Source organism: Peromyscus californicus, unplaced genomic scaffold, assembly GCF_007827085.1.
Source record: "Peromyscus californicus insignis strain IS unplaced genomic scaffold, ASM782708v3 Scaffold_6__1_contigs__length_162567912, whole genome shotgun sequence".
Classification (NCBI taxonomy): Eukaryota; Metazoa; Chordata; class Mammalia; order Rodentia; family Cricetidae; genus Peromyscus; species Peromyscus californicus.
Genome location: NW_026294584.1, coordinates 50,016,181 through 50,040,992, shown reverse-complemented (window position 1 = coordinate 50,040,992; position 24,812 = coordinate 50,016,181). Strand labels below are relative to the sequence as shown.

Below are 24,812 nucleotides of genomic sequence, written 5' to 3'. Positions count from 1 at the left end.
AACTGTGTTCCTGTATTCGGTTTACAATTTCAAACAAAGAAGTTCAGCCTAACTGAGCAAGACTTCTATGTTTCGAGCCATGTCTGCCCAGCAGCTCGCTCTCCAGCTGTGCCAAATGAGCCTCAACAATCCTAACACCAACATTCTGACACGTAAACTGTTGCGGGCTGGATGTGAGGTATTCCGCTGAAAGACTTGAGTGCCGAACGTAGAGCTGCTTTTGAGAAGCAGTTAGACTATGAGAGTGCTTGCCGAATGGGCTGTCAGTGGGCAGGGCTCAGTTGGAGGAAGTAGATTTTAAGGGTGGTGCCTTTAAAGAGTGTGTGTTTCTCCTCCTCTCTCCGCTTCCTGGCTGCTGTGAAGTGAGCAGCTGTGTCTCACCAAGCCTCCCTGCCGTGATGTATTGCCTCAGCAAAAGCTCTCCATGGGACCATGGAATGCAAGCTCTGAAGCCATGAACCAGAATAAAATTTTCCTCCTTTAAACTATTTCTCTTAGATATTTGCCTGGAAAAATCTAACACATAAACCACGAAGTAGGCAGTTAACATGTTGGATTCACTGAAACAGTTTCTACCAGTGGAGGAAATAAAACCGTGTTCTTTACCACCGTGGAAAAAGACCTTGGACTGTGATTGAGAACTTACTGACTTGGTTTCATATTTGATTATTATATCAGACAAGGTTCTCTAAAGGAACAGAACCAATAGAACATGCGTGGGTGTGCGTGTGTGTACACTACATATTCTTGTCTTCTCTCTTACATATGTATTATGGAAGGAGACTTATTAGATTGGCTCACATGATAAGGGGTAGGGTAGTCTGACACTGGTTGCCTGGATGCTGTTCCCAGTGGCTACACAGTCCACAGTGCAGAGACCTAGAAGCTCCCTGGAGAGTCACTGGTACTGTCTACATAAGAAGGTCAAAGAAGCTGGAATCTGAAGTTAAAAGAGGATGGTGGGAGCAGCTCAGAACACATGCATTCAGGAAGAAAAAGGTGCAGGCAGGCAGGCAGGCAGGCATCTCTGCTTTTGCCTCCTACTGTCCTTTCTGTAAACATCCTCACAGACACACCCCATGGTGCATCTCCCAGGCTTATTCTACATCCCATCAAGATGATAAGGAGGAGCAGCCACCAGGGCTGGAAACATGAACTACCCAACTTTACGGCTGTTTAGAGGCTGTCACTTAGGAAGCTGGCTGCACCAGGAGCAGTGGTTGGTTTGCAGGGAGCTCTGGTCAGAGGATAAGGCAAACGGGCTGATTTTTGTTGTACGACGCATGACGCTGTTGTCATGAATGGGAGTTCAGATCGTGGCTTGGGTATTCTCCATCAAAAGACCCAGAAGCATGTAATATATTTTAAGAAGGTCTTTAAATATTCTGTATTATTTAAATGAAATTAGCCTTAGGATTTAGAGCACTTTATTTTATGTGTTGTCTTCCATGGACTTTCATGCTTGAATTAATTGAGATGCATGATGCTAGTATATTTACATAACCCAGAAAGCTGAGTGAGGATATATATTAACCCTGTGGTTCTTATGCTCTTGTAAACTGTGGGGTCCCCTTTTTCCTCGCGGTCTGTTGGCCACCAGTGTGCGAGGACAGAGGGGCAGAAGCAGAGACAGAGCTCTGTAAGGCCTGTGAACAGGGTGGCAAAACCTTTCTGGGAGACAGCTCAACTTTTCTCCGGAGTGAGGGGAGACAGAAAAGGCTGGGGACCGTGGCTGGGGCATCACCCAGTTTGCATTAAACAGCACCCTCCTGTCGGAAAGCTCCTAGTACAAGTCTGTTATCATATGTGGAAGCATGGTCCTATTGTAAAGCTCCTCGCACAATGTCTAATTACCATATGGGCAGCAGGGGGACAGCATCTGTAGTGTCAAGGGTCACACTAGAGATAAATCAGACATCCGGGCCTAAAGACATTCTCCACATGAGGTCAGATAGAGAGCAGGAAGCCCTCCACCTGGAGAGATTTCCTCCATGTTGCCTAGCTTGGAGAGAGATGCTAGGCCATGGTAGACTGCAGCCTCTGAGCAGCAGGGCTTCCCAACATAAACCAGGATCCCTTGTTCTAAAAATGATTTTGATTCAGCATTGTGACATGAAAAGCGAGGAAAGAAGTGGGTGTGCATTCTGGTTTCAGTGAGTACATACGACTTCTTGAGTCTAGCCCATGTTCTCCTTCCTACCCTCCACATATTGCTAGAGAAATCAGGGTTTTTTGTATGGGTATTGTATTAGTCTCACTAATAAAAAAAAATTCAGAAATGGAATTGGAAGAAAACTAGAGGACACTTTTATTAGAATTTGTGTGAAAAACAATAGGACAAGCAAACTCTAAACCTTGGCAACTGGCTGGGTGAGGAAGATGGAGAATAGGAAGAGAGAAAACCAGCCTGTTTTGCAGTGGAGGTCAGCACGCAGCTGCATGGTGGAAGGAGCGAGTGACTTTAGAGCATTAGGGAAAGCACATTTATGTTTCTGGACAGGATCTGAAAAAGACAGAAAGTAAAGAAAAAGCTACGGTTTTGGAACTCAGGAAAGTGCACAAGCTTAGTAGTGTGCCATGTGATAAGTAGCTGTATCAGAGGAGAGGCTTCTGAGAAGTACATTATCTCACTAAAGGGATAATTATTCCTCCAATCTCCTTAATGTGCATTCAGATGAATCTGTTTTCCTGAGAGGTGGACTCACGGCCAGGTGATTGGCAGGCCCAGGTGGAATAACACTTAAGAGAGGATACAAGACTATGTAGTATGTAGAGATAAGAGGATGTAGTCTCTCTTCCAAACATAAAAGCTAAAGAGGGATGGTTGTTTCTGGTGTCCATAGTAGATGATGAGGAAGGAGTCCAACCCCAGTGGCCTAGGAGCCTGTTAATTCCTCAAAGATATGGTGGCTTCTTAGAATTCCTGGTGCTCTATAGACTGAATAAAGAGAGCAGTAGGGCACAGTGGCAGAAGGAGGTAGGAGTCATTGATAGGGAGGATGCTTTCCAGGCCATATGATATCATAAGTCCATAAGTATTAGCCCGTTTTGAGTAGCGTTATCTGGCACATGTGTGGTATAATTGTTAGGGATGGGGGTGGGCATGGACAAGTATCAACTCTGGTTTCCTTGGCTTCTTGACTCAGATATCACGTGCACTTTCTGCAGGTGGTGCTCATGCAGAGATCTGACCACGATATCCATAGGAAAGAGGGAGCAGTGGCCATTTGTTTATGAGCATTCTAGTTATGAAAATTTGCAATCAAATTTTATTACTGCTGCTGCTGTTTTTGTGACTACTATCATTGCTACGATGGCTGCTCCTACTGTTTCATACTCTTCCTCTCATGGCTGTGTGTGTGTATTCCTCCTCCTCTTCCTCCTCTTCCTCCCTATTCCTCCTTCTATTTTTGGTTGTAGAACAAGACATTTTGAACAGCATCCTTAGGTGTCTTGGTTTCCCTTAATCCTTTGTTGTTTGAAAAGTCAGTTAATTGCCAAACATACATAGTGTTCTATGTCATATTAGGAGGATCGAAGCCAAGAGAGGGGTCACATGTTTTCAGTCCACAAACACAGCTACCAGTGTTATTGTTGCACTGTTTTGTGCACTACAGTGGTACCTGGTGACAGTTACCACTCCTGTTCACAGAGGCTGATGTCCAGCATTGTTGACTGATGCGACTATAGAGGAATAATGGGGCACAAAGGGTGATCATTTCTTTCCTTCTGCCTCCCCCAGCATCCCCAGGGCTGTCTGCAGTCCATCCCTCCTGGGCCCTTTCTCCACAGCAGCAGTGTTATGTGTATTCCTCACCTTCCTGCTCCACTGGGCTCCACTGTCCTTCCTCAGCAAGTTACTCACCAGACACAGGTCACCAGCAGTCTATGTTGATACTTTCCAAATGTACAGGGACTCCCAGCCTTTCCCACCTGGGTTCTTTGGTAGTCTCTTGTTATTGTGAGGTTCTGTACTCAAAATGTGTTTGATATCTCAGGTAATATTTAGTTTTTTTAATTATATATATATTTTAATTATATATATATATATATATATATATATATATATATATATATATATTTTACTAGGTTCAAAAGCAACTGTGACTTAACATGAACAATAAAAACAACTAACCCATCAGATGATGTTCATCATCTTAGGGAAGGAAACACTGATTTAAAGATGATCTGTTGGGGAAAGTAAATATGTACAGTACTTAGAGTATCTAAGATCCTTACATGTAGCACAGTGCATTTCCTGTCTTGTTGGTTACTACCACCAAAAAGAGTTATCAAGGCAGCTCTTCTTCAGGCATGTCTGTGTGGAGGGCTCTGCGCACCCCTAGTAGTGCCCCTAGATGATGCTGTCATGGATGACATTGGGAGTCCACTTAGTCCTCTCTCTAATTCCACCACATTTGGGTTTTTGATTGTTGGAGACTTGAGCTAGACCACAGAAAGCTTTGCACTGTGAATTTACACATGCATCCAAGATTATCAGGGCCACCTTTTATGATGCTTAGGAGCCAGACAGATTGGGTGTGCTGTGCCCCATTGGCAGGCCTTGGACAAGTCACTCACTGTGTGAGGGCTCTCTCATCTGTGAAGCAGGGATAGGGCTGTCTCTGCTTCAGAGGACTGTAAAAGTTAAGTGAATCACCATCTGTGAAGCGCCATGAGGACAGAGCAAGACCTGTAATCTTATTAGCGGCTCCTGCTGTCCTTGTTGCTATTTATTATTGCTGTTCTTGTTCGTGTTGTTGTTTCCTGGGTGTGAATCCAGACTTGTAATCTCCCTCCTGACGATATGGGTAGAAACCCAAATAGCACAGTGTAGATTTGTGCCTAGAATGGAAGCGTAAAGCAGCCAGTCATTGAGATATAGCCTCGGAGAGTAAGGATGGAATGCTTGATTCGTACATAAGACATAAGTAAGAAGGTTGCCTCTGTCCCTCATCAATGCAAATGAAATGCAAAAGAAAGTGTGAAAAAGTTAGAAAACTTAAGGACAATGCTTTTGTTGTTCAGCTGTAACACTTAAAACTGATGTAAAAGAATAAAGAGCTTGATTTATGTTACAAGCCCTAGTAGTAGAGGGTATTATTGTTGTCATATTTGGAAGAAGCCATCTAGGTCATTGGTATGTGGGTAGGTAGCTACCCTGACATGTTTAGGGATTTTCAATGTGCTTAGTAACAGAAGTAATTACAATTTTGCCTGATTTCTGGAGTCTCTCTTACCAGAGAAGTCTCCAGAATAGTGTGGTAACGTATTTTTCCTGTATTTTGAATTGAATGTTGTAGAAATCCGCTGTCAGGAGGAAGTGTGCGGTCTGCAAAATCGTGGTCCACGCTGCCTGCATTGAGCAACTAGAGAAGGTAAGAGAGCGCCACCTGCTGAGGAATGGATTCACTGAACTTACTTGCCAAGATCGGGTGTCAATTTCTAATTTTTTGAAAACACTGGCCTTAAAAAAAACAAAAACAAATATGAAAACTGTGAGTTTAATATGACTACCAGAGTAACAGTGAAAAGACAATATATAAAGGTCATTCATCCTGTTGTCTTCCCAAGTTTAATTTGATATTAGGTTGTGTTGACTTTTGGGAAAGCCTAGCACACAACGATTCTCTTTCTGTCTCGACTTCCACAAGATGTTTCCTTTAAGGAAAAAAAAAAAGATGCAATGAGCTTTTTAATATCATAGCTTCCATATGTTTCTCTTTGTGAGTTCCCATATTCCTAAAGTAGCTCTAAGGGAGAGAGCCAAGACAGCTTAAAGCATCTCTCAGACTCCACTGCAGACCTCATGGGCAGCGTTTTTTGCTGGTGCAGCATAAATGTGGGGCTGAGCTGGAAGTGGCATCCCAAGGGTGGTGTCTTGTCTTCAGAAGTGGATTCTGAATGGTCTATTTATTTATCAACTAGGGGATGGAAAGATCTCTAATAGAGAGTTGCCTGCCGCTCTCATTTATAATTCTTACTCTGTGTCCAGGCAAGACCCTTTGTGGTATCTGCATTCTCCTGCTGCCCTTCGCAAACACAGTGGGACCATTTTAGCCTCATGCAGTGTTTGCTTAGCTTTGCCAACACCACCAGCTGCTGCCAATCTTACAGCCATGCCTGACACTTTGAATATATCCTTTCTCGTCTCCACTCTGTTGTACTTTATACAGGAGCAAAAGTGACCACAAGGACATCTCCTCTCCAGAAAGCAAGGCAGTTCTGAGTCCTTGACAGGGAACATCTATGCATGTGTTAAATAGTTATCACAGCCGTTAGGACTTCTCAGGTTTACATTTTCCACTTTAAAAATCTAACGCAACCGATGGATTCAGCAGCCACATGCTTTACCTTTGGCTCTGAGCTCTTAAATTCATGGACTAAGAGCAGTTTTGTTCAAAGTTAGATTTCATCAATAAGAACACAGGAACGCTGGCTGGAGGTGTGAAATCACTCTGCACCATTGTGGATTATCTAGGGAGATGCTTTCAGGAGATGAGGAATAGACTCAAATAGATTGCTTATTCTCTGTGGGTTTTGTTTTATAGTCTCGATGTCTACCGCTATTGCTTGTTTTTGTAATTCTGTTCAACCTGACGCTTATCACTAACATAACATGCTTTTCCTTTCAAATGACAGATTAATTTCAGATGTAAACCAACATTTCGGGAAGGAGGCTCCAGATCACCAAGAGAAGTGAGTTTTGTGAGTTGTTTCAAAAACCACCTTGAACTCTCATGGGTACAGAGAACCCCCAGGGATTCACCCGAGGTTGACAAATGAGTTCTTTCTTCCTTCCTTATAAACAGCAGTTTCTTCCTGATATGCCAGTAAGTACAAGGACTCTCCAAGTCCCTCCAGCACACTGCACTTCATCCAGCCACTGGCGTGTGCGCAGGAGCCGAGGTCTTAATGAATGGGACAGAAAAGTGGGGATAGGGGAATGGTAGAACTCAAGGGGTAAGGAAACAAAATCCTGTCCTTGTCTTACGGCCAATTTTTCTTTTGGGGTGGGTCTAAGCTCTTCTGGGGGTGAGGCACAGCACAGTCACTGGTCTGCTGTGTGCATGCTGGAGTTGGACTGCTGTTTCCAGAGCCAGCCTTAATGCTGTGTGACCCAGGGCAGCTTGCCAGTTCTGCTTCCGCTGCTCTCTTGACCTGTGAAGCAATACACACAGTCATTATAGGAGGAAGTTAGGTTCAGTGCTCGAACATCTCCTTATAGTCAGGTCACTGTGAGGATAGACTGGGATGGAGAGCAGTTTGTTTGATTATGGGAGTGTGAGGGGAGGAAGCAGCATGGAGATAGGGCTGCTTTTACTGCTTTTGTGTGGAGGAGACAGCTACCACAATTCAGAGAAAGCGAGGTGTGTGTGTGTGTGTGTGTGTGTGTGTGTGTGTGTGTGTGTATGTGTGTATGTGTGTGTGTGTCTTTATGTCCCTGTATTATTCTAGATAGTCTAGAACCAAGCTCCAAATTGTACTTTCTAATCCACAAAACAAAAGCTTTCAAGTTACACAACCCATTTTCCTTAGAAGGCAGTGTGGTATGCTCTGGTGCTGTCCACTGTCCCCCAAGCACCAGAGGCTTATGTTTTCTCTTTAAGAATAAGAATTCTTTTTTTTAATGTGCATATTCTTTATATTTGCCAAATATTTATTGCTGGCATTTTTGAAGAACTTTTCTTTTTATATATTTTTATTTTATAAATAACTTAATTTCACATATCAGCCATGGATTCTCCTGCGCTCCCTCCTCCCACCCCGGCCCTCCCCCCAGTGTACCCCCCATTCCCACCTCCTCCAAGGCAAGGTCTCCCCTGGGGAGTCAGCCCAGCCTGGTAGACTCAGCCGAGGCAGGTCCAATCTCCTCCTCCCTACACCAAGGCTGAACAAAGTGTCCCAGCATAGGCCCCAGGCTCCAAAAAGCCAGTCCATGCACCAAGAACAGGTTCTTGATAAGTGTGATTTCTCCATTTTATTTACATTCCTAGTGAGAGCAGTTTCAGATCCACTTAGAGATTTACCCCTTGGAAACCTTCCCAGCCAATGTACTCCTCAAATCAGCCCTGTGTAATAGAGAGGGGCAAATTGGTCAGATGAAGGGCTTCCTGGAAGACATGGGCACTGGCTGGTTCTTTCAGGAGCTATCTAGGGCAAGGGGTGAGATGTGATAGACACAAAGTGACAGCTTTCTAGACAGAAACCACAGCAGCACACAGGATAGATGAGAGATGTTAGTAACATGCAGGACTTGAGAGATGAGTAAGAGGTAGACAATGGCAGTCTCTGGAAGCCAGGCTAGAAGTCATCAGGGATTTGGAAATGGGTATTACTCTGTTTAAGCAGACTATATTATGCTGACTGCCATGTGGAGGGAACATCCTGTAGTTCAGGGCTGATACTATTGGGGGCTTGGAGACAATCTGAGCAGCTTTTGCTATAGACTGGTTAAGAAATGATTGCGTCTGAGCTAAGTGAAACATGCTACAAGGAGATGAGTTTAAAGGAGACAGATTGGCAGGATTTAGTAAAGGATGGCTTTGGGATGTGAAGGCAGTGGTCCCTAGAATAAGTCAGGCTTTGGTTGAGCAAAACTGATTAGGTTTTGGAAGATGACCTGAGGATGAGGCTGGTCTGAGAATGCACTGGACATCTGATGGCTTTACTTGTAAAAGCATCAAGACTCAGGTGTCCACTTTGCCCCCAGATGGATTTGTCCAGTACATACCTATGTGGGTGTGTTTTGTAAAGAAGAACAGTAAGCTATCTGTGAGTGGCCACCACATACAGAGGCTTACTTGTACTGTGAGACTAGAAAAATGCATAGAGCAGGGGTAGAACCTGTGTGAGCACAGAGGAGTTCACAACCATATGAAACACAGTGAAGAAAGAAAGACATTGTATAGGCCAGACAAGGTGGGGAACACTTTTGATGTCAGATATCTAGGAGGCTGAGATAGGAAGATTCCTTGAGTGTAGGAGTTTGAGGCTAGTCTGGACAATATGTGAGATGATGTCTCAAAAACAAGAAAATGGTAAAAATAAGAATAATGTTTCATTATAATGAAAACAAGAGGACTGAGACACAGCAGGGTGAGAGGGGAGATGGGGAGGTTGGAGGTGGTAGTGGTGAGGAGAGGAGAATTGAACCCTTCCATGAGTTGGTTTTTCTCACGGTTTGTCCAATGTGGCAACACGGGGTGAGGGACGTGTAGAAACATGGTGGTGGTGTTCTGCCTTTGGTGCTGTCCTGATGAACTGCAGTGCTGGCTAAAAGGTCGCTCAGTGACAGCTCAAATGAAGATGTCTTCCTTATGAAGGTTGCAGGGGCATTTTTTGTGTTCTTAAGTTGGAGGTACTCAATTTCCAACCAAGGGATGTTTATGTCTGCCATCGGTTTCCTGCCTTCTCTCTGCCTTTCTCTCTGCCTCTCTCTCAGTTATAACTGTATGTAAAATGTCTCTGTTGCAAGTCTCAAAAAATGGTTTTCATCAACTGTAATACTCCTTTGCTCTAAAACTGGACCTCCTATGAAAGTCTTGTCAAGGACTTGATCTCTCTTCCTTTCCTGCCTTTTGACCCCTACCTGCCCCGTCTAGAGTATTTCCAGCAGCAAATGTGTGTTGTAACAGTTTCCAACTGAAATTCAAAAAAAAGAACACTAGCATTCTTTACCTACCAACTGTGTCTTAGTGGCTGCTCTGCTCTTCAGTTCTGTGTTCATGGTTAAGTTTCCAGAAACTGTTATCTGGATGGATTATGTTTAGTATGTCATCTTCTAGCACATTAACCTGCTCTTGTCTAGTTTACTCAGTCCATTTTCTGAAACTGTCACTGTAGCTAATGATCATAGAAAATCCAGGAGGTATTTTTCTGTTCTTATCCAAGCTCTCAAAAATGTTCAGAACATTCACACAGTCCATTCTTCTTGACTCCCAGCAGCACCCTTTCGTCTCTTTTGGACTTTTCCCCTTCCTTGGCCATCTCTGTCTGCTTTCAGTGCCCCTCCCCCAGCCTCTGCATCTCTGCAGGGCCCCCTGGGTTTATCTGTATTCTCTAGCCTCTGTCCACTGTCCTTAGGATAGCTGACAGCTGCCATTACATTTATTTCCAGTTTACATTCTTGAAATTCCATTTGACATGTCCGTTGAATATGTTATGGTCATCTGAAATACAATAGATCAAAACCCAAACTATTATCGTGACCATAAAACTTTTTTCCCAATCGATTTTTACCCTACAAAGTGATCTGTTCAATTGTAGACACTGGGGGAGTGTCATATTGATTCTTACTCTCTAGTACTTTTAACCTCAAATTCATTTGTCAGTTTTATTTATAAATGTATTCCAGATCCATCCATTTCCCTGCATGTCTGCTATTAACAACTTCGACTAAGGTGTGGATGTTTCCCATCCCAAGGACTGCAGTAGCTTTTCCATGATTTTCCAGTTACTTTCTCCAATGTACCCGTGATTTAAGGAGCATGGTCATTTTTTTTACTAACAGTCAGACCGGGACATTTCCCACTGATTTCTTTCTTTTGAAAGACCTGTGTAATCTGACCTTGCATATGTCTCAGCCCTTTCCAGCTGCCAAAGGGACATTCTCTAAGTTCCAGAGGCATGTGACAAGGTATTCCCCACTCTTGGATACTTCAGTCTTCCATGCCAATATTTCAGATCGTTTAGCTTCTTATATTTTCAGCTCAAACATCATATCCTTAGAGGTTGTCCAAGTCAGTCCTGGTTGCTATAACCAAATACCATTGACCATTTCATTATCAGCAATGAGGCTGTTTTTTTTTTTTTTTAACAGCTTTAGTGGCTGGAAAGTCCAAGATCAGAGTGCCAGCATGGTGTGGTGCTGGTGAAAACATTCTTGCAGGTATCAGACTACTGCCTTTTTGTGTCCTTGCATGGAAGAAAGAAAGCAAAGGGTCCCTGGGGACCTTTTTATAAGGCACTAACCCTATGATGAGGGCTCCATTCCCCGTGACCCAAGTAGGTTGCAAAGGTCTCCTTTCCTGGCCATGATTATGGGTTTAGAATGTCAACATATGAATATTTTGGGGTAACCCATTAGCCCACTGTAGTGCTCTTCTTTGTTGACCCCTGGGAAGAGAGAGCTTATTCCTGTTTTGCTAAATACTTTGTCCTGTTCATTCAGGTCATGCTGTATGTCATAATTATTTATGCTCATTGTCATTGACTTGTCTGACAGTATCTCTCTCCATTAGTGTAAACCTTAGGGATTATGCATGGAATTTGTCCCAAAATAATTGTGCCAGGACATAGATGGACCAAGATCAATGAGTATGTGCTGCCTCGATGCATTTGTAAGAAGATCCATTTCTTGCAAAATTAATTAGAACTCTTGGTTGATGAAGGGCTTCTGAAGATGAAACTTGTGACCATGACTCACTCAAGTCTCTTAATGAAGGGACTTTAAGTTGATCATTCAATGTAAATGAAAGAGTATTCCTGTTAGAATTAGTTTGACCTTGGCTCAAATCCACCGCCACTATTTTCCTACTAATTGGTGAGAGTCTGGAGACTCAAGACTGCTGGTTACCAAGTCCTACCTTTGTAAGGAAGTTTCTTAAAGAGTATTTGTGGACTCCTTCTATGTTGTGCTTTTGTGAGGTCAGGTTTCTTTCTCATGATCTATGGATTGGATTATGATTTCTAAGAATTTTTTCAAGTATTCAGTGAACAATATCTTGAATTGAATTGGGCATTTGAAAGTAACTGAACAACTATATTATGCTTTTCTTATGAGCCTTGAAATAATGTATCACTGATGTTTTAACACCTATAAGTAATAGCTTTTTCCCTGCCCAGTGCTTGAAGTGGTATATAAATAATTCAGAAACTGTGATATTGTTTTATAAACTTTCGTTGCCTTCCTAACAACAATCTATTGACAGTCACGTATGCAGTGTAAGGATCTCAAGTCTAATACCAGTCCACCAATGTAAGATATATGAATTACAATCAAAAGAACACAGTGTGAAAAATCTAATTTCAGCCCAACAATTCAGGAGCTCTGGATAATCATCTAAAGAAAAAAGTATGAAGAATCTGATTTTGGTCTAGTGATTTAGGAGATATGAATAACAGTCAGAAGAAAATGGTATGAAAATTGAAGGTCCCTGAGCAGAAAGGGTTAGAAAACAGTAGAGATTTGATGCTAATGGCTTTTCTTTCCTTGTTGGTGAAGACAGCTGATGGTCCTCCTTCTCCCAAGTGGTAACCACCTGGTTTAATTGTCAAATAAATAAGGTTTAGGGTTCTATTCAACTCAATAAACATTTATTGATTATTTACTTAGTTTCAATGATGCTTAAGTTGCAGAATAAATTTGTATTAGGCCTAAGAAGAACTCTAAGCACAAGGATGTGTGACATCTCAAATTATACAGCTAAAGAACATTGTCAGCTTCTCCTGCAACAGCAGTTTGGATAAGTTTAATCAGTTCCTTTATCTGGGCCTTCATGTCTTCAGTTTCCTCTGTACTGTACTCTTTGGAAGGGTAATCTTAATGATATTGAATGGTAGAGTCACATAAGTTCATATAAACATTTTCCATAAAGTTGGGTTTTTTATATCATAAATGGACTGAACTTTGGGATGCCATAAATCTGCTCGCCAGCCAGATGGTGGTGGCACACTCCTTTAGTCCCAGCACTCGGGAGGCAGAGCCAGGTGAATCTCTGTGAGTTTGAGGCCAGCCTGGTATACAGAGCCAGATCCAGGACAGGCACCAAAACTACACAGAGAAACACTGTCTTGAAAAAAAATCTGCTTGCCAAATGGTCTGTGTTGTGGTACAAATGATCAAGTGAGCCACCTCATTTCTAAGTCACTGTTGATTTGTGGGAATTATTGGTTTAATCTTTTGAATGGAGCTGTCACTAGCTAAATGATCCCATGAGTCAGTTGTGATATCTCATAGATAATTGCATCCAATTCTCCCAACATTTCTCTTCTTAAATTGATAGTCACTGAGTGACTTGTAATCTCACCAAGTACAGAATTTCTCTTAACATCAGTGACAGTGTTCATTTTCCTTCAGTTTTTGCTAAACTAACAGCTATTATATTAAATGTTTCTATGCCTTTTAATTATTATTTGACGTTTTTATGTATTCAACATTTCCACACCTGACTGTCATTGCAATTGTTTATTGGGGTGTCATGAGGAAGTAGTGAATCTAATCTTTCAGAGAAGAGAGATGGAGGCCCAGTGGGAGGAGAGCCTGCTCCCAGTCAGCGAGAGTAGGAATTTTGCTTTTATGCTTACATTTTAAGTAACCTCTCTATACGTAAGTAAAATTAGATCTTTGGGGATGGGGGCTCTACAGTAGTGAGTTGGAACATACTGAAGTTGGTAGAGACTCCTGTTCTTCCCAATCCTTCTTCGTAAGCAGGTACTGATTTCTAGAAGAGACTGAGAGCTCAGCATCAATGTCACCTGCCAAATGAGCAGCTAGGTGGCCCGGGACCTTCATTCCCACTTAGTGTAGGGTTTGCATTGAACTGATGGGATAAACACCAGAAGCCCTGAATGTTCTTGTAGTTGCTGTTTTGACAACCACAGACAGCCATTGTCCATGTGGGTGTTGAAGCTTACACAGGCATCTGATGTCGCCTGTGCCAGCCCAGTCCTCTGAACTTCTTCAGGGAAAACCATTAGTATTGTTCAGGTAACCTGAGGTGCTCTCACTGGAAGAGGATCCTGATACTAGCTAACTCAGGCAATTGCATTCTAATTGCTTACTAATGAGGAGGTAGGCATGGTTTCCAGGGCTGAAAGAGGTGTGGCAGCAGTTGTTATAACAGCAGAAGAGGAGGCAGGGAGTTGTAAGGACACTAGACTACAATTTAATGACCCAAATTAAGACATTTCAGTATTTTAACAGCTCTGGAACTTTTCTGGTACATTCCTACTGAGAAGTATCTCTATCCATTATTATTCTTATGAAGATTAAAACAATTACTATATATAAAATATCATTAAAAGTGTGAAAGACTGCTTAGTTGGGGTTAGCTATTCTTATTATCTTCTTTCTGAGAACAGTGTGAAATTGTGTTTTTGTTTTACTGAATGGGGGCAGTAGGAAAAGCAAGATGAAAATCATACTGGTTCTTGGGATTATCCTGTTTCTAGATCTTACTATCATCAAAAGACTGTTACCCCTCCAGGGACCATATTTTACTTTATTTTAAATTGATTTGACATAAAAGAGCAATAGAGGTGATATTTCAGTATTAAAAGTGCTAATGTTTGTTGGAGGAAGTCTTCTTGTCATTTCATGCCTGGAATTTCATGCCTTGACACAACCAACCAACCTTCCTCCTTCTGTTCCTCCCCCCTTCCTCTTCCCTCCCCCATCTCTCTTATCATCTTCTTCTGCTCCCTTCTTTCCTCCCTCCCTCCTTATCTCCTTCCCTCTCTCCCTTCCTTCAATCCCTTCATTCTCCCATCCAAGTATTGACCAGCCCCAACTCTGCTTAGCTTCTTCCATGATGCATGTTCAAGGTGGTGTGGCTCTAGACTGATCTGCTTTCTTTGTTTCCATGTAGAACAGTGCCTATGGTATGTAATAGGCAATGTGCTGGCAACATACGTTAAAGGTACTATTAAAGGGAGAATATGGTTTGTGGCTAAATTCTCTAAGAGGCAACGTGTGTTTTCTCAGGAAAGGACAGGAGTCAGAGGAAAGGAAGCACTTTATATTGTTGATGTATGAGGGATGATGTGCACCAAGGCTCCTCTTTACCTTTAGTGCTGTAGATGACACTCCCTATTGCTATGCACTCTGACAGCTAGCGGAGATTGAATTACTTGAGTCTACCCCAGTGATGATCATCTACTTGGGATGAAAAATACTTTCCTAAGTTTATGATAAGAATCAGCCTTAAAAGCTGGTCTAGTTCAAGGTGACCAAGGTTGGTGTATGAACAGCTGTCATCCATACGCCAATCCTCTTTGACATCTCTTTTCTTTAACGTTTCTCTTCCTTCACTTTATCTAGTGACAGTGTCTCAAATCAGTGTCCTATATTGGGAGATGTGTCTGAGAATATGATCTTGGAAATTCCTTGTGGCTATAAGGTTTAGTATTGTGTGGCACATCCGCCATATGAAGCATTTCATGTGCACTTGTTCAGTCCAATTGGAGATAATCCCATCAGCTTTTTCCCTTCAACTTTTCACCACTCTTTGGGTTTTTCTTTTATGAGCCACAGCTACCTCCCAGCTGGAGATCCTTCCCCCCACTCACAGATCTGCATGGACTTTTCTAGTAAGAAAGTGCATCGAGTGCCGTCTGTTCTGTCCTGGGCACTGGAAAGACAAGGCTGGAGGAGGTGCTGAGCAGAATGCACAGTGCAGAAGATTGCTGGGAGTGGAGAAGGAACTTCATTTGTTCTGAGTGTATTCATGTTTATTGTTGAATAAGTCACACCTACACATGTTTACTTCTGTGCTTCTCTCGGTTTGGATTATAGCATAGAAATCTATAATCCAAAACATCAAACAATGAATGCTGGGGACTGCAAATGAAAACGTATTCACTTTTCTCTGTTTTCTTGCAGAACTTTGTGCGTCATCACTGGGTCCACAGGCGGCGGCAGGAGGGAAAATGTAAGCAGTGTGGTAAGGTAAGGGCCCAGCCACCCACGGCCACCACAGCAGGTTCCTCAGGCCTTGGCAAACTCCCAAGGTAGATGAGCCCTGTCTCTAAATGTGACGTCCCCTGCATCTTTTTTTTTCTTTTTCCTGGTAGGCCTTCTTTTTCCAGGTCTCCTTTTCAGTTCTTCTAGATGTCTCTGCAATCAATGATAATCTAAATAAAAGGAAATTATGATTGTTTTTTTTCCCCCCAGAGAGATGGCTACATTGATGAAAGGACCCGTTGAATTTTGAAAAGGAAGTTTGCCTATTTTGTTAAAGTCCTTCATGAAGGTTACTGGCCCATCCTTTTCATTTGATCAGCAATATCAAAGAATAAAATTAAAAAAGAGGGCGATTGAGCTGATTCATGAGTGTGGACATGTATATATCATGATGCATAACATGACGCAGAACTGTCTAGAATACCACATGGTCTGAAGCTAGAAAAGTGTTGCTTTCTTGAGACACTGTCCAGTCTCTGGTAAAAGGTGCTTTCTTCAGTGGTGTTTCTGTTCACCCCTTGCCCCCCAGGACTCAGTGATGCTTGGCAGAGTGAGGTGCGGCAAGGGTGGTGGGCAGTGTGACTAATGCCGTAGATGCTGTACATTCTCCACTGTGCTGACCTTGACTTATTTGAGACATAGCTTTTCCCAGTGTACAACGGCTGACTTTACAGATGCTGTGGTCTGCTGGGGTGACGACACTGTAGCACTCAGCATGGATTCTACTGAATGCTGTCAATAAGAAGCAGATGGGCAGTCAAGGGGAGTTCTGCTTTTGCAGAGAGCAATGTAATTTGTGAGAACAGAGAGAGGATGTGGAAGAAGAGGCTGATGGCAGGGTAGCTAGTTTTGGAGGCAAGGATGTCATTGTGGTGACACCCCGGTAAATACTTTCCTTTGTTTGGGAAAAAATCACCATCTTGGAGAACTCTGTACGTCACACCACTTAGCAGTTCAGGCCATAATAGAGTTGGATGAATTTCATCAAATGAGAACCCATAAACACAATGTCTCTTGTGAGGAATATTCCCTGCAGCCATATTGTACCTTCTTTGTAGCCTCCTTTTACGGTGGCTTAGTCAGCTGGTGGGGAAGTGCTGGACTCTGTAACCTATGATGCTGTGGCCTTGCCTCCTTCCCTGGCCCTTGCTCTTAAGCAGCATCCACAAGTGCTCACAGCTTGCTGAACACCATGGGTGTCAGTGGACACGTCCTGGCTCATCACACAATGTTCCCATAAAAATAGTGCTGTTATACTCATCTCCTGCATTTATATTCCTGTTGCCTATAAATTCTTAGACTCAAGCAGTTATGAGATGGGTGCTTTTAGATATATGCCTCTTTGTTGGATAATAAATAACCTTCACTGGATCCCAGCTTCTACCCTAGACTGGAGGCCAGCTAATGACTCGGCTTCCATTTACAGAGGAAGAGATTGCAAAGTCACATCAAGTCCAGGTGCTTTATGTAACTTCTGTTAGCACTGTTGCCCAGTCTGACACTTTCTTAGATTCTAAACCCTACCCAGCCTCTCCCGTATACACAGGCAGACACATGTGTGTGCGCGTGCACGCGCGCGCTCTCTTTCTTTCTCTCTCTCTCTCTCTCTCTCTCTCTCTCTCTCTCACACACACACACACGCACACACACACGAGAGAGAGAGAGAGAGAGAGAGAGAGAGAGAGAGAGAGAGAGAGAGAGAGAGAGAGAGAGAGCGCTCTCAGAGGAGAGCAGAGGAGCGAGTGTGTGTTCCATAACTCTGTAACTTGCTCATTGGAATAGAATTAAAAAATAAGTACTTCACTTAGGAAAACTTCTTTATGTGTATATAATTTTATGTGTGTTTTTTGGTGGTTTGTAAACTTTGGGGATTTTAAAGGAATGTCAGTGAGTTATCGATGGTTTTAATTTCTGCTTTTTAATTCAACAATAAAATAAATATTTGGAGTGGTGTTCTCTTGAGGCTTGACTGTGCATTTGGTTGTGCACATGTGACTCTTATTGACTATCTCGTGAGAGAGTCCTTGATGCAATTGCGTGATTCTTTAACATGAGCTGGACGCCAACCTACCAAGTGTAGAACCATTGTGCATAGTTTTACATTGTCCTTTGTATTCTGTGTCATCAGCAAGGCAGAGGGGAGTCAGGAAAGAGAGGAGACACTCACACTCAAGTCATCCAGTCCGATGAGGCTTTGATGCATAAAGAAAATATTTAAAATGGTGTGGTGGGGGTCACAAAGATGACTGCTGACAGGGGACCCAAAGAGACCAGAGCCTGTGAGGATCACGTGATTCGCCAGCTGAGATGTCCTGCCAGAGAGGGACGTACATATCCCCATTTGCTTCCAGTCAATAATGGCCAGAGCCAATGCAAACTAGAGGTCAAGGCCAGTCCATAAAGGCCAACTTTGTACCATGGGATATAGGATCTGCAATCCATGGTAAAAGCCAGGATACATGCTAAGTCTGCTTGTAACTAATAATTCATCACGATAATTCACTGTGTTCATTCAACCCAAATGCACTCAGTAATTAGTTGTCAAAAGTTCTTTAAAATGTCAAACTGCAGAGGAAAAGTATAGTAATGATTTTGGCTGACTGGACCCTCCATTCTTTCAGGATACCAGGCATTAAAACCTACTTACTAGTCAGTGTAACTGTAGAAACTTGTTTGTCAATTACAATTTGAAAACATATCTTTCATTTCTTTGTCTGGGAACATAAAAATGTTGCAAAAACAAAGCAGCTGCTTTTTAAAATTCATAAGTTGAATTTTGGATATTTAATATTTTTGAAGTATTAAGCACACTTTATAGCATTTAAAATATTATTTATATTTTATGTATATAGATGTTTTGCCTACACATATGTCTGTGCACCACATGCATGAAGTACCCACTCACAGAGGCCAGAAGAGGGTATCACTCACATTCCCTGAAACTGCAGTTACAGGCAGCTGTTAGCACCGATGTGGGTGCCAGGAACTGACCCCACCGAGCCATCTTGCTAGTCCCCAGACATCAAATCTTGGAGGCAGTTTTTCATACCATGATACTTCATGAAACCTGGGTCTGGAGTTCTGATGCTTTTCAGTCCCCTAACTAGACAGGACATATCAGTATGAATTATTTGTTCATGAAACATACACTTTTGCATGTATACATTTCAAATAGTTAAGTATCTATAACAGGAAAAGGTGAAATCTAACTCTTTGATTGTAATGGATATTGTTTTTTAAAAAAAGTAACTTAAGATGAATGAGGAGTAGTATGTAAAAATACACGCTTAAAGTATATAATAATAGCTTTTGTAATAGATAAATGAGAAGGTAATTAAAAACCATTCTGTGGGGGGTACAATTGAGACAGCATAGTGAAAGGGATTATAGGTTGAGAAATAATGGCAAATACTCCCCTGGAACACTGGGGGATGTTCCATTAAAGAAACGAAAGACCCCTTCTATAGTGATCTGAAGATGTGTGTGCACCAGAATCAACTTGCATGCACTGCTGGCTTTGGGTGAGGTATGGAAGTGCCTGGCTGAGCCTGTGTGCGCTGCTTCGGCAGAGTCTGTTCTTCGCCTGCCTGTGTGTTCGTCCTGTGATAACAGAGTGGCTTTTCACCACTAGCTGTGGGGCAGTCATGGAGGAGGAACCAGGCCATGTAAGCTGTCTGAGCTCTCCGAGTGCCCCTTCCAAGAGAACTGTTAGAAGCCTGGCTGTTATTCTCCCATCTGTAGCTGAGAGCGAGAGATGATGGAGACGGCCGTCATTTCACTCTTCACACATTCGGCGCAGCCTAGAGGTGGTGTCATGGTGTCCTTCTCGCCCTCTGATTATTTCACTTCTCCTTGCCCTCTGATTATTTCACTTAGTGTAATCTCATGTGGGTTCGTGCAGGGAGGAGGAGTTGGAGGTTGCAGTCAAAGGGTACAAAGTTTCAGTCATGCAAGACCAGTAAGTCCTAGAGATCTACTGTGTAGTAGGGTCCCTAGAGTCAACAGTGTTGTGTTGGATACATGGCATTTTGCTAAGAGGGTTGATCTTATGTAAACTGGCTTACTTCCTCCCTCTTTCTCACGCCTGTTTTCCCTCCCTCCCTCCCTCCCTTTCTCCCTCCTTCCTTTCTTCCTTCCTTCCTTGCTTTTTATGGTGCTTGGAATTGAACCTGGGCCTTCAGAACTGCTAGCCAGCCATTGTCCTACTAAGCTACACCCCCAGCCTTTATGTAAACTTTCTTATTTCTGAAAATAAAGCAGGTGGGAGAAAGCTTTTGGAGGCCATGAATATGTTATTGGCACAGTTTGTGGATCTGGTTTCACAGGTATCTGCTTATCTCCAAGCTCATCCAGTTATATATTTAAAACCTATAGCCTTTTGCATTTTATTTGCATCACAAAAGCATTAAAAATAAGGAGACAAGATGCTCAGGGTTTTGCTGGAGTCCTCCGGTGAATGCATCCTTTGGATGCACCTGCAGAGCCATTTTGAGCTTGCTCCTCTTCCTCTGTCTTTGACCTGTCAGTTTCCTCATGGACACAGCACATGAAGTACCACAATTATCCCAGAATCCTTTGCTCTCTCTTCAGCAGTTACCCACACTTGCATTCCCTTCTGGTAGCTGCCACTGGGGCTGTTGGTGTAGGTGAACTCCAGTCACATGTGTGGAACGGAGTCCAAAAATGCAGGGCCTGGCCAGACTGGAAATCCTTCCTGATGTCTCAGCCAATAGCAGCTTCCCATCTGTTGTGGCTCATCTGATCCCAAGGCAGATGGTCCTGAGACAAAAGTCCCCTTTCCACTTCCTTCCTTTAGAGGCTGTGCATCATAACCCCCTTCTTTTTCTCTGTCTTTGTTCCCCAGAATCTGACGCTAGGCATAAGCCTGGTAATAAATCTTCAATTTTGATTTCTAACCTTTCATGATCCTGATCTCAGCACATTCTCTGTGTGCTCTGCCCTTCTGAGTCTTATCAAGATGCAATGTGATACTTCTCAAGTAAAAAGATTTTCATAAAATGACCACTTCAAATACAGTAATTAGGAAGCAAACAAAAAAAAGTTCATTGAGAAACTTTTGAAGTATTTGCATTTCCCTCTCATTCAAAGGCACAAAAATATTATGAGAAAATGCCTGTAAAGTCTTCTGGGTGTCCAAGATATATGAATATGAGACTCAGATATTAATTGATAAGAATTATTTCCCCTATGTACAAGAAAAATTGATTGCAAACTATATCCAAATAACAATAAAAACAATTTAATATGTATCAGAAGAAGAAATAGGTAACTTTTTGCTCTTTAAGTTGATAAAATATGCAGTCTTGAGAATCTTAAAAATCCATATATATATATATATATATGTATATATGCATCTACACACGTGTCTGCATATAAGATACATAACATATTTACAAACACTGTTGTTCTTACCAGACCTCTGTGGTGCTTAACCTTGATTGTGAGCTTGACAAGATTAAGAATCACCATGGAAACACAACTGTGAGTGTGACTGTGAGGTATTTCCAAAAAGAAAGCTCCACCCTGGATGCTTGCAGCACTATTCCATAGGCTCCAGTCCTGGGGTGGATAAAAGGGGGAAAGTGAGCTGAGCACCAGCTCTTGTCTCCCTCCCTCTCCCTCTCCCTCTCTCCCTCTCCCTCTCCCTCTTCCCCTCCCCCTCTCCTTCTTTCTCTCTCTCTCTTCCCCTCCTCTCTGCTTCCCAGCTGCCCCAGGCTCCTTCCTGCCCTCATGCCTTCTCTGCCATGATAGACCGGAACTGTGAGCCCCAGTAAACCCTCCCCTCCTTACGTTGATTGCCAGGCAGTTAGTTAAAACACTGGGAAAAGTAACCACACACCTAGAAGTCCACAGAGTGGCAGAAATGGAAATAAGAATTGGAGGGAAAGGAAAGGAGAGGATATTTAAGAGAAAGGAGAAGGGAGTGATTAAATATCCCAAACATGTCAAATCCCTGATTTTCAGGGAGAGGAAAGAAGGTAGGAATACGTTAGCTGAGAGGAAAAGGGGCTGGAGCATAGGAGCAGCCAGCAAATGAACAAGATTACCTGGAGAATGAAGAGAAGTTCTGATACCACCAAGCTGACCGTTACCAGCTGCACTGTGCACATCCCCGGGACATCCTGGGTTAGTCCGCTGGCTCCCCAGGCCACCACAGCAGCTTTTCAGTCACCATTAACCACGGCTCTGCTTTTGGAAGGAGCCACCTGTGGAAGACATGCTTATCGTCTTGGATGCTCACCACCTTTCCAAGTCACTTTTCTTTCCTTTTTTTTTTTTTTTTTAAACTTTGGTTTAATTTTATGTTGTGGATGTTTTAGAATAATTTTTTATTAGTTAATTAATTAATTTTTTTCCTCAGTCCAATCACATTCCCCCTCCCTCCCTTCCTCCTCTCTTCCTAGTCCCTGCCTTAAACCTCTCTCCCTATCCACTCCTCCTCCTTTCTCTTTAGAAAAGGGCAGGCCTCCCATGTCTATCAGCCAACCATAGCATATCAAGTTGCAGTAAGACTAGACACCTCCTCTTCTATTAAGGCTGGATGAGACAACCCAGTAGGAGGAAAGGGTCCCTAGAACATCAAGTCACTTTTCTTGATCTAATTTCTTAGGAACATACTTCCTACCCTGCCTTGGTGTAGAGCTAAAGAGCGTCAGGCACTTCAGACAGTGATGCCATGAAAAGTCCCCCTCAGTTAAAAATAGAGCAATGTGGGGCTGGAGATACAGTTCAGTTGTTAACAGCCCTTGCTCTTTCAGAGAACACAGGTTCAGTTCCCAGCACCTGCATGGCAGCTTCTGTAACTCAACTTCCCAGAGATCCAGTGTCTTCTACCCCTGTGGGCACCAGACACAAACATGGCGTATATGCATGCAGGCGGGCAAGCACTCTTACCCATAAAATAAAAAGGTATACAACTTAAAAAAATAAACTGTATGCTGGCACTCAATGAAAGGTGGCTTTCTTAGCATGCTTGAAGACTTGGTTCCCTCCTAGTACTGAAAAAGAAAAAGGTGTGATAAAATATGCTAAGAAATCATACATGAGATAAATTAACTTGTTGAAGGGAACTTCCCTCATGTATTTTTAAACCAGTCTCTACAGCAATAAAGCTGTTGCTTAATTTTCCTATGCCAGTAGAGAACTGTACACCGAGTAGCTAATTGAGAAGCAGGAATCCAGGTTCTTCTTGTAAATGGAACTTAGGGAAAACTACTTCAAACACATACCTGAATTTGTTTAAACAAGTTGGATAAGTCTAAATGAATGTCCAAGAGGGCTAGGATGTTGGCCAGGAAATATTGGTCAATTATTTTGGTAAAAGTCTAGGTGTAGGTCTTAGCAATTCCTAATTATGTATCAGTTTCTGCTGGCTAGAGGCATTTATAGTAAAACAGCACTCCATTTTGATATGAATTAGTCCAGTGCTGATAAGAAGCCACTGAAATTTACCTCACTCTTAACTAGTCCTTCTGGTGTAGATGGCCTGCCTGATGTGTGTCTGGGAACAGTGTCCCTTCCCTTGGGTGGTCTGATCCCAGCCAGGTCTTGCCTTCTGTAATTTTCTATTTATGATGAAAAATGTTCAAAGTTAAAAAGGATTCCCCAGGTACTAGGTGTAGTCTTCAAGTCTCCATTGTTATAGCAACTACCTTCCTCCCAATAATGAAGTTCAATTACTCTCAGCAGTGACACCTTTCTGTGCCTGCTGGTCTCTTGACACACAAATCCTGAATGAATAGAGGCAGTGATAGTTCAGGGTTTGAAACCTTGCAGTTATGTCTCATTATGGACCTCAGATTCTTAGAACCCACAGTTATTAGTGTGAGAATGACAAATTCCCAAAGTGGGACAGTGGGAGAAGGTGTATGCAGGGCAGCGCTGCTCTGGGAAGTGGTCGTGGACTTTGTGAGCCTGGTGCTTGTAGGGTATCCTTCTCAACCTCTGTTGCATTTAGTTTCAATTGAGGGGCTTCTGGCTTGGATGTGACATGACAGGACCAGTGTATCTCCTGGTCACATTCTCGCTTCTGAAGTGTTTTCTCTGGACTGGTACAGTGTGCTGGCCTGGCACAGGCATGCCAGGTGCCAATGCCGTAGGTGTGTTGTTTCCAAGCCAGGTGAGTTGATGCCCTTTCTACGAAGGACTTCAGCAGCATCATTTTTCTACTAAGTAACTGGTTTTTCAGTTTGAGAGTTGATGCCATGGTGGGTACTCAGATTTGGTGTCTTTCGCTGGCAAGTGACATTCAGCAGTGACAGTAGCTAGCTCATTTTTGATGAGAGGAAGCCCACACTTTTGGACCTAAACAGCATCTCTCACTGCTACAGCAGGTGATCCACTTAGAACCAAATGGTGCCAGTAATAGCGGGCTGTGGCATTAACAGTTATAGCAGCGTTTTTAGTTTTTACAAGGTGAGTTCCCTCTGATGGGCATTTACATCCAAGACAATGATCTTCATGGTTTTTACTCTCATATGTCTATCCACATTACTCTTCTCCAGATTTCTTTCTTTTTTCTAGGCGCCTGACCAACTAGCCAAGCCATTCAATATCACTGTAAGTCCTAATGTATCTTAATGTCAGGCCACTATCTTTTTAGATGATGAGCACAGCCAATTGTTCTGTCTGAATTTATGCCCATGGTGAAGAGTTCTTCTTACCCGTGTCTCCGAACGACTCTGAGCAGACCTTGGGCAGCTATAATCCACTTTTGTCCTGCACTTACACACTAAGTTACACACATCCCAATCTTAGATGCTCCCTGCCCTTCCAGATGGACAGCCTAGTCTTCTATATATTTATCCATGTGAATGTAGTGAATGACGTGCTGCTGTAACAGGAGATGATACGGGGCTTCTGAGACATGCCCTTGGTCCTGCTCATGCCAGAGCCCATACAGTCCTTATGACAGAACCCAGCTCATGACAGCTTGGTGACTTCTGGTCAGGTAGTCCTGCACAACCACACAACACTAGCTGCTTTTGCAAGGTGTCCAGTCATTGCCTGCAGAGGACATGTGCTGGTTTTGGAATCCTAGAATCTGTGTTGTGATTTTTCTTGTGTCATAAGGATCAGCTCTCCTCTCCTATCCCTCTAAGTACCT

At 42.8% G+C, this 24,812-nt stretch overlaps 1 protein-coding gene across 18 annotated transcripts in view; it reads left to right on the top strand.

Annotated features, from left to right (window-relative positions):
* Dgki (diacylglycerol kinase iota) overlaps positions 1–24,812 on the top strand; it is a 450,953-nt gene that overhangs the window by 187,737 nt on the left and 238,404 nt on the right. For 17 of the 18 annotated variants that reach the window (XM_052721132.1, XM_052721146.1, XM_052721144.1 and 14 more), the window contains 3 exons: positions 5,304–5,378; positions 6,643–6,699; positions 15,605–15,670. In XM_052721132.1, the coding sequence (XP_052577092.1) occupies positions 5,304–5,378; positions 6,643–6,699; positions 15,605–15,670 (198 nt within the window). The remainder of the gene's footprint in view (positions 1–5,303; positions 5,379–6,642; positions 6,700–15,604; positions 15,671–24,812) is intronic. The other variant, XM_052721138.1, reaches the window with a different exon arrangement.